Raw genomic sequence first — 10,234 nt, 5'->3', positions numbered from 1 at the left:
AGTGCTGCTTACATCTCTTTCCCTAGATGTACATTAGTAATGAATGTGATGAACAGTCATTCCAATATGATGTATGGTATTTCATTAAATTATGTAATGAGATAGAAATTCAACGAACAATAATAACTAATGCATTCTGTTTTACATGATCATTATTCATGACTCTCCATCTTGGATAATGGATGATCAGGATTCGGTGAGTAATTACTTATTTGTCCGTTTTGTTTATTGACAACCAATAACACAAGACAAAGAACAGACCAGAGTGTTAATCTGATACTATAAAAACTACAGGCCTTGTGAACAGCAGTGTGTCTTCTTCAAGGCTACAAATTAAATCAGTTTCTTTACATTTATCAATACTCTCCCCAAATGTTCTCAAGGTAGGTTGGATAAAGATGTCAGATGTTCTTCAAATTCTACTGAATGTATATTCCATAGAACCCTGCCTCCTGTCACAATATCCTGTATCTGCCATAGAGCCCAATGCTGGTTATCACTAACAATGAAAATAATAATTTGATCAGAGATAGGCCAATAACAAAACAACATTATTTATGAAGTTAACCAGATCTCATTGGTGCCCACAGTCCCTACATGAAGGAGGCTTGAGTGACAGGAGAAATGTGATTGGTCCTGTTTGTTCTGTATATAGTGATGTAGTCTACCACACAGAACTCACCTCTCTGTTTTACACCATAGGATCAGTATCACAGTATTTACAACATGAGACCCAGGAGGACAAGCTGAAGAGGGAGGCATCAGCTGGTGAGCTTGGTAAGTATGAGAGAGTCTGGAGGAGAGAGGGTTGAATCAGGGAACATGAGTGATGTCATTCAGTTTTTCAGACTAATTCATTTGTAATGTATCAAATAGTCAATAGACCAGTTGATGATTGGTTCAGCTCAGATAACTGTTGACTGTAGGAAATAATTACACATAATTGTACCACCTCCATCAAATGATAATGTCTTTATAGGCATACTATTGAATGAATTAATAAATGACTTATTCAAACAAACAATTACATATGTTAATTGCTCTCTCTCAGAGTTGAAGATGGAAAAAGAATTAAAAGAGATTTTAAGACAGGAGATGATGAAACAACTAGAGGAGAAAGACACCCAACTGGATGATATGACCCAGGAAGTGAGAGAGAAAGAGAGACTCCTGGAGGAGAAGAACCAGATAATGGGACAGAGGGAGAAACTATTAGAAGAGAAAGAAAACCAACTGGAAGAGAAAGACAAGCAACTAAAGGACAGAGACATTCAACTAGAGATACTGAGAAAGAACCTGCAGGACAAGAACAGCCAAGTAGAGAACTTCAGAGTCCTACTGCAGGACAAAGACCTTCAACTAGAGGACAGCAACCACAGACTGGGAGAGAAGGACAGACTACTGGAAGAGAGAGACAAACAGCTGGAAGAGAGACAAATACTGGAAGAGAGAGACAAATACTGAAAGAAGGACAGACTACTGGAAGAGAGAGACAAACTACTGGGAGAGAAGGACAGACTACTGGAAGAGAGAGACAAACAGCTGGAAGAGAGAGACAAACAGCTGGAAGAGAGAGACAAAGTAGTTGAGGGAAAAGAAAAGGAACTAAAAGAGAGGAGGCAGGAAGTAGAAGAGAAAGATAACCTACTAGAGGAGAGAGAGAAGCAGTTAAAGGAAAGAGACAAACAGGTGGAGGATGTCAACAATGAAAATGCTGAACTGGGTAAGATTATTCACACCATTAATACATTTAGTCTTCTGTACTTTCCTCAATTCTCAGGTTATTGTCGACTCTCCACTGAGTTGTGAATATTGTTGTCCATCACTTCATACTTTCCCTCTGCATCATATTTCTGTCTAAAGTCTAAAACACAGAATTCAGATCCTAGTCCTCCTTTGTTATTTCAGCTCAACAGATATGTGATGTGAAGACTGAGGTAGAGAGACTGAGAAGAGAGATCTCAGCCCAGATGACTGGTGAGTGAGATATGTGATACTTAACATTTCAATAGAAACCCAGAACTCCCCTTCAGTAGGTCTATGTGTCTTCATGTGTCACTGAGGTAAATGTTCCCATTCTAAATGGTTGTTCTATTATTTTAGAACATGGAGAGACGTCAGATACAGGTTCCATACTCCCAGTCAGGAGGAGACGCAGCAAGGAGCTTCCTCCATACAGTGAGTTATCAATATTGTCCTGTTGTCTCCTACTGTTTCTAGTCTATAGTGGACCATCCTTCACTTAGTGAGTTATCAATATTGTCCTGTTGTCTCCTACTGTTTCTAGTCTATAGTGGACCATCCTTCACTTAGTGAGTTATCAATATTGTCCTGTTGTCTCCTACTGTTTCTAGTCTATAGTGGACCATCCTCCACTTAGTGAGTTATCAATATTGTCCTGTTGTCTCCTACTGTTTCTAGTCTATAGTGGACCATCCTTCACTTAGTGAGTTATCAATATTGTCCTGTTGTCTCCTACTGTTTCTAGTCTATAGTGGACCATCCTCCACTTAGTGAGTTATCAATATTGTCCTGTTGTCTCCTACTGTTTCTAGTCTATAGTGGACCATCCTCCACTTAGTGAGTTATAAATGTTGTCTCAAACTGTCATCAATCTTGATATTCTCTATTGTCTCCAATAATCTATATTTCACTATGATGTGTAATGTATTTGTAGTTTGTTTATACTATGTTTTAAATGTGTCTCTGATGAGTCAGTATGTTGACCAGTTCTCTATGTTGTGTTACAGTGGGAGGAGAGACCTCAGATACAGACCCCACACTTCCACTGAGGAGGACAAACAGCATGGAGTTTAATCCTCCACATAGTGAGTTATGGATGTAGATTATATTATATTTGACACTGTTGTACATCCTCCAGAGAGTCAGAGTGTTGATCAGTGCTGTGTGTTGTGTTGCAGTGGGAGGAGAGAGCAGCAGTCCAGACTCCCCAGTGTCTCCCAGTGTGTCTGAGCTGAGACTGGTGCTGCTGGGGAGGACTGGGGCTGGGAGGAGTGCAGCAGGAAACACCATCCTGGGCAGAGAGGAGTTTGGGGCCCAGGCCAGCCCCTCTGCAGTGACCCAGAGGAGTAAGAGGAGAGAGGGGGACGTGTGTGGGAGACGGCTGGTGCTGGTGGACACTCCAGACTGGTTCTGTCCTGGACTCTCTCTGGAGGAGATGAGACAGGATGTGGGGCTCTGTGTCCGTCTGTCTGCCCCGGGACCCCACGCCTTCCTCCTGGTCATACCAGTGGAGCCCTCTAAGGGGGAGGAGAGAGGGGTGCTGGAGAGAATAGAGGAGATGTTTGGGGAGGGTTGTTGGGAACACACTGTGATTCTATTCACCCATGATGATGGCCTGAAAGAGCAGAGCATTGAGGAGTTTCTCCAAGCAGGAAGTCAGGAACTCCAGCAGCTTGTAGAGAAAAGTGGGAGCAGGTACCACGTCCTCAACATTAAGGACAGGGCCCATGGCACTCAGGTATCAGAGCTGCTGGAGCAGGTAGAGGAGATGGTGGCAGGAAACAGAGAGAGATTCTACAGCAGTCAGACCTACCAGGAGGCGGAGGACCAGGTTAGAGAGATGGAGGGAAAGATCCAGAGAGAGAGAGGAGAGAGGAAACAGAGGGACGAGAGAGACTTGAGAGAGAGACTTGAGAAGGAGTTGCAGGACTCTCTGATAAAGATAGAGGGAGTGATCCAGGAACATGAGGGAGATATCAGAACACTCAGTGAAAGAACCAGTGAACTGGAGAGACAGGTGAAAGAAGAGAGGGATGAGGAGAAGAAAAGAGAGCTGGAGAGGGAGCTGAAGAGGGAGTCTGATAGGAGGGAGGAGATGGAGAGAAAGCTGGAGAGATTTAGAGAGAAGAGAGAGAATGAGAGGAGGGAGATGGAGGAGAGACACAGACAGGAGATAGAGGAGATGATGGAGAACTATGAAGGAGAGGCCAGAGTTGAAGCAGAGAGAAACCTGATGAAGATAGTCCTACGTGAGTTACAGAGGAACGTGATGATCTCACAGACAAAGATGCAGAGAGAGTTCAGCAGACAGATGGAGGAGAAGAATAGACAGATGAAGGAGAAGGATAGACAGATGAAGGAGAAGAATAGACATATGGAGGAGAAGGATGGAGAAATGGAGAGACTAAGACAGAACTTGAAAGAGGTCAGGGAAGCTCACTCAGTGTTGCAGAAGAGACTGGAACGAGAGGGGAGAGGTCAGAGGGCACTGATAGGGATGTTGGGCTGGGTCAGGAGAAACTCATCAAGTTGGCTTCTCCACAATCTGATATGATTCACCATCACCGTCTATGTGTAGAACCAGACCAGGTCTACTGTCCACTGTACCGTGGTGAGTGACCATGGGTCATGGTGGTCATGGGGGAAACAGGTCAGAATAATGTCTGGTCCAGTCTACAGTGTCTAGAGAAGGAGGGGAGGGAGGTCTGTAAAGATCTTGATGAGACAGAATTCCAAACCAACGTAGATTATTGACCTTTGCACTGCAGCCTTTTAGAATGGAGAGGGTTGTGGAGGGTCAGGAGGTCAGCGGGCGGAGTCAGATCCTGAGAACTCTAAAGATCTGAGTGAGACTTTTACTCGGTGTTTGAGGAGGTCTACTAATGACCAGAGAGAACCATACTGTATTTACCACACACTACTTCCTGTTCTTAATCAATCATATTGTTTCATGTTGAAACTTTAAATATACACTGAGTGCACAAAACATTAAGAACACCTTCCTAATATTGAGTTACAATCTATCCCAATGGAACTCTGATACCACATGAGACTGATATTGTTGAAATAAAGAAATGTAACTTTGTAAGCCATCAGTGTTTGGACATTGTTTGTCTTGGATGATTCTCTACAGTACAGAGCTGAGCTGTCAACACTGAGCTGTCAACACTGAGCTATCAACACTGAGTTGTCGACACTGAGCTGTCAACACTGGGCTAGTCTCTCTCTTTACCTGATATTACTACTACTACTACTGCTGCTACTTACAACTACTACAGTACTACTACTACCACTACTAACTACAACTACTACTACCACTACTACCAACTACTACTACTACCAACTACTACCAACTACAATAGAGGTCGACCGATTAATCGGAATGGCCGATTTCAAGTTTTCATAACAATCGGTAATCTGTATTTTTGGCCACCAATTTGCAGATAAAAAAAGACTTAGGGATGCAACCCGTTAGATAAAATAAGGAACGGTTCCGTATTTCACTGAAAAAAATAAACGTTTTGTTTTCGAGATGATAGTTTCCAGATTCGACCATATTAATGACCTAAGGCTCGTATTTCTGTGTGTTTATTATATTATAATTAAGTCTATGATTTGATATTTGATAGAGCAGTCTGACTGAGTGGTGGTAGGCACCAGCAGGCTCGTAAGCATTCATTCAAACAGCACTGTTGTGCATTTTGCCAGCAGCTCTTCGCAACTCTTCAAGCATTGCGCTGTTTATGACTTGAAGCCTCTCAACTCCCAAGATTAGGCTGGTGTAACCGATGTGAAATGGCTAGCTAGTTAGCCGGGTGTGCGCTAATAGCGTTTCAAACGTCACTCGCTCTGAGACTTGGAGTAGTTGTTCCCCTTGCTCTACATGGGTAACGCTGCTTCGAGGGTGGCTGTTGTCGATGTGTTCCTAGTTTGAGCCCAGGTAGGAGTGAGGAGAGGGATGGAAGCTATACTGTTACACTGGCAATACTAAAGTGCCTATAAGAACATCCAATAGTCAAAGGTATATGAAATACAAATGGTATAGATAGAAATAGTCCTATAATTCCTATAATAACTACAACCTAAAACTTCTTACCTGGGAATATTGAAGACTCATGTTAAAAGGAACCACCAGCTTTCATATGTTCTCATGTTCTGAGCAAGGAACTTAAACGTTAGCTTTTTTACATGGCACATACTGCACTTTTACTTTCTTCTCCAACACTTTGTTGTTGCATTATTTAAACCAAATTGAACATGTTTCATTATTAATTTGAGGCTAAATTGTTAGTATTTATGTATTATATTAAGTTAAAATAAGTGTTCATTCAGTATTGTTGTAATTATCATTACAAACAAATAAATTAAAAAAATCGGCAGATTAATCGGTATCGGCTTTTTTGGGTTGTCACAGGCCTGCTCATAGCCTGTGGCAAAAATGAGGGGACACGAACAACAGGTATAGGCCAATCAAAAAGGTTCTTTATTATAAACCAGAAACTATTAACTTTAAACAAAGAAAAAGGAATGAGGTGTGGAAATGTCATAATGTAGGGTGGATGTAAAGTGCAGAGATGCGTGAATCTGTGTGTGTGAATATGACTGAGTGGAAACTATGTAAAACTACAAAGGAACAAACAAAACAGGATCATACCTGGAGGAGCAGAGAGCGAGAGAGAGGTTAGTGAGGTTAGAGAGCGAGAGAGAGGTTAGTGAACCAGTCCAATCACTAATGAACCTCCTCTGCCTGCAGGAGGAACCGCCCCTGCACTGCCGAGGGGCCGTGACAGTGTCCTCCAATAATCGGTATCTGTATCGAAAAATCATAATCGGTCGACCTCTAAACTACAACTACTACTACTGCTACTACTAACTACTGTAACCCTCTCACCAGGCTCGAATATGACTCTCACAATATTAACTTATGTAGAGTATCTCAACAGCATGGGATGTTAGGTGAGAAGGACATCTCCAATAAGATATCCTATTGTAAACTATCTAGGGTTATGACAATAGGGTATTAACTTCAGATGAAATGATTATAGGTTTCTGTTATTGTATCAGGATAAACTATCCCATGCATTCAATTAAATTGAAACAATAAATCACTCCACCAAGACAACATATATAAGGTTCAATATGTGTATTATTACATTTTCATAGCACAACATCAAAATAAATAAAGTAATAATAAACCCCAATGAAGTTGTGCACAACCCGTGTCCAAATTAATTCAAGTTTGATTAATTAACCCGTTGGCGCGCGTTGGAGCTCAAATAAAAACGACGACACACATAAAGTCCAGAAGCACCCCACTGTTGTAGTTACTCACTACTTAGTAGATATTCCCTCAGTGAAGTATGGTAGTTCCATGCCGGTTTCCTCACAAAGTCCACAGCAAGCACAGCTACCAATGCAGACAGTACTCCTTAGCAGTAACCGATATCCCCATGGCAACATGAACTCGTTCAGCTTTCCCAAGCGATTCTCTCTCGGTGTCACACGATGCTAGGCTAACCTCAAGGCTAGCAAATACCTCCACGATGAGACGGTAGCTTCAGTCTTTAGTAAGTCTTAACAAAATGATAACAACTCTTATAAAGTAAAATGGGTATTTCCCTTCATGTCTTAGTAGGTATGGGTTTTGTTCTAGTTTTGTCGTCTTCTTTCATCATTTTTCTTCACCAACGGTCGTAATGTAAAAATCCATCCGTTCTCCCAACGTCTCTCTCCCTCTCTTTTCCCCTCAGGCCTGCCGTTAAGCAGGTCAACTCTCCCATTGGCCACAGCTTAACGAGCGACCCTATTGGTCAAAACTTACATTTAAATGTAAACCAAACTATTCACTTATACATTAACCTCTCTAGGGTAGGTGGCACCAAATCGTCCCATCTACGTAACAGCCAGTGTAATCCCGTGGCGCGTTGTTCAAAAACCTCAAAAATGCAAAAACTTCAATTTTTCAAACATATGACTATTTTACAACATTTTAAAGACAAGACTCTCGTTAATCTAACCACACTGTCCGATTTCAAAAAGGCTTTACAACGAAATCAAAACATTAGATTATGTCAGCAGAGTACCCAGCCAGAAATAATCAGACACCCATTTTTCAAGCTAGCATATAATGTCACATAAACCCAAACCACAGCTAAATGCAGCACTAACCTTTGATGATCTTCATCAGATGACAACCCTAGGACATTATGTTATACAATACATGCATGTTTTGTTCAATCAAGTTCATATTTATTACAAAAACCTGCTTTTTACATTAGCATGTGACTAGCATGTGACTAGCATTCCCACCGAACACTGCGGGTGAATTTACTAAATTACTTACGATAAACGTTCACAAAAAGCATAACAATTATTTTAAGAATTATAGATACAGAACTCCTCTATGCACTCGATATGTCAGATTTTAAAATAGCTTTTCGGTGATAGCCCGGCATCACAGGGCTAGCTATTTAGACACCCAGCAAGTTTAGCACTCACCAAAGTCAGATTTACTATAAGAAAAATGTTATTACCTTTGCTGTCTTCGTCAGAATGCACTCCCAGGACTTCTACTTCAATAACAAATGTTGGTTTGGTCCCAAATAATCCATTGTTATATCCAAATAGCGGCGTTTTGTTCGTGCGTTCAAGACACTATCCGAAAGGGTAAATAAGGGTGACGAGCATGGCGCAATTCGTGACAAAAAATGTCTAAATATTCCATTACCGTACTTCGAAGCATGTCAACCGCTGTTTAAAATCAATTTATATGCCATTTTTCTCAGAAAAAAGCGATAATATTCCGACCGGGAATCTGCGTTTAGGTAAACAGACGAAAGAAAATAAAGCATGGGGTCGACTCGGGCACGCGCCTAAGCCCATAGTACTCTGATCGGCCACTTGCCAAAAGCGATAATGTGTTTCAGCCAGAGGCTGCCTCGATATCGTTCAGCTTTTTCCCGGGCTCTGAGAGCCTATGGGAGCCGTAGGAAGTGTCACGTTAGAGCAAAGATCCTCAGTCTTCAATAAAAAGAGCCAAGATGAAACACATGGAATGGAATCTCCTGCATGGAATCTTCTCAGGTTTTGGCCTGCCATTTGAGTTCTGTTATACTCACAGACACCATTCAAACAGTTTTAGAAACTTTAGGGTGTTTTCTATCCAAAGCCAATTATATGCATATTCTAGTTACTGGGCAGGAGTAGTAACCAGATTAAATCGGGTACGTTTTTTTATCCGGCCGTGTCAATACTGCCCCCTAGCCCTAACAGGATAAATCAATATTTCATCAAAAAGAAATGCATTAACAACATTACAATTTAGGAGCAATTCAATCACCTTTTAAATATAATACCAATTAATTATAAACTCACTACTTGGTTTTAACAAGAACAAACTCAATACCTAGTTCAAACAAGGGTATTACACTACTAATACTTCCTACTGACTACTACTGCTACTACTGCTACTACTCTAGGAAAGCAGTTTGAGAAGACCAGAGGAAGTGATGGAGCATCAGTCTGAATGCAGATGTCCATGTGACTGATAGGTGAGTAATTAAATAGACATGCATTAACCTTCTCTGACCACCAGATGTCTCTGTTACACCACCAGAGGAGCATTTTACATTTACATTTTAGTCATTTAGCAGACGCTCTTATCCAGAGCGACTTACAGTAGTGAATCCATACATTTCATACATTTTTTCCATACTGGTCCCCCGTGGGAATTGAACCCACATCCCTGGCGTTGCAAACACCATGCTCTACCAACTGAGCCACACGGGAGCAGGAGGAACAATGAGGACTATAGGAGTAGCAGTTGTCCTTTCAACACCTGACTCCAATACTTGATTCCAACTATTTTGATTTGATATCCAAACAGACACACAGAGAAATATAAGTATTATGTTGCTTGTTTTACTATATAGAAAGAGTTTTGTTGCTTTGTATCACACATAGTATATGTTACCTCAACAATATTGTGTTAAATTAGTATCATTAAATACCATATCAGTGGTTATGTTGTACAGTAGTAAGCACACTTTGGATTACATTTTCTGTCCCCAAAAATACCTTGATACTCACAATATAGCGTGAATAATGTTGTAACTTTTCATTTACGATGTATGTAAGATGTCTCCTTTTAAATGTTCTGGTTATTTAGAGGAGCTTTGTCCTTTCAGAGGGCTGTTTTTACATCAGAAAATGTATTTATTTAAGACACATATTGATGTCATAAGTCAATGGTGCCACCTGACAATGATTTTAAAAGGCAGGATAATGATGATTTAAATAGTTTAACTTTCCACATCTGTCTACACTTGTAAGATATCCAGACACAAAGCATGTCTGACTACCTCCAGAGGGGTTCAGGAAAATCACAATCACATCATAATGTGTCTTTTAATCATCTACATCCTTCCATAAATGTGTCTCAGTCAGTGGAGCAGAGTGCACCACCAAAGGTTGTAGGTTTGATTCCTGCTGG

At 41.0% G+C, this 10,234-nt stretch overlaps 1 protein-coding gene and 1 long non-coding RNA gene across 3 annotated transcripts in view; one reads left to right on the top strand and one right to left on the bottom strand.

The window, feature by feature from the left end:
- Positions 1-688: 688 nt before the first annotated feature.
- LOC123730419 (uncharacterized) overlaps positions 689-10,234 on the bottom strand; it is a 59,374-nt gene continuing 49,828 nt past the window's right edge. The window contains exon 4 of the long non-coding RNA XR_006761818.1: positions 689-793. This is a non-coding gene — a long non-coding RNA (uncharacterized lncRNA). The remainder of the gene's footprint in view (positions 794-10,234) is intronic.
- Positions 703-4,835, top strand: LOC106593421 (GTPase IMAP family member 9). 2 transcript variants are annotated; one of them, XM_045707035.1, is made up of 6 exons: positions 703-777; positions 1,052-1,723; positions 1,909-1,977; positions 2,104-2,178; positions 2,751-2,828; positions 2,922-4,835. In XM_045707035.1, exons 3-6 carry the CDS (start codon positions 1,971-1,973, stop codon positions 4,295-4,297), a joined length of 1,536 nt encoding a protein of 511 aa, XP_045562991.1. In that variant the 5' UTR covers positions 703-777; positions 1,052-1,723; positions 1,909-1,970; the 3' UTR covers positions 4,298-4,835. The 2 variants fall into 2 exon arrangements, with proteins under 2 accessions (XP_045562991.1, XP_045562992.1); XM_045707036.1 differs by lacking the exon at positions 2,751-2,828.

This window comes from Salmo salar, chromosome ssa24, assembly GCF_905237065.1.
Source record: "Salmo salar chromosome ssa24, Ssal_v3.1, whole genome shotgun sequence".
NCBI lineage: Eukaryota > Metazoa > Chordata > Actinopteri > Salmoniformes > Salmonidae > Salmo > Salmo salar.
This window is presented reverse-complemented; position numbering and strand designations above follow the sequence as displayed.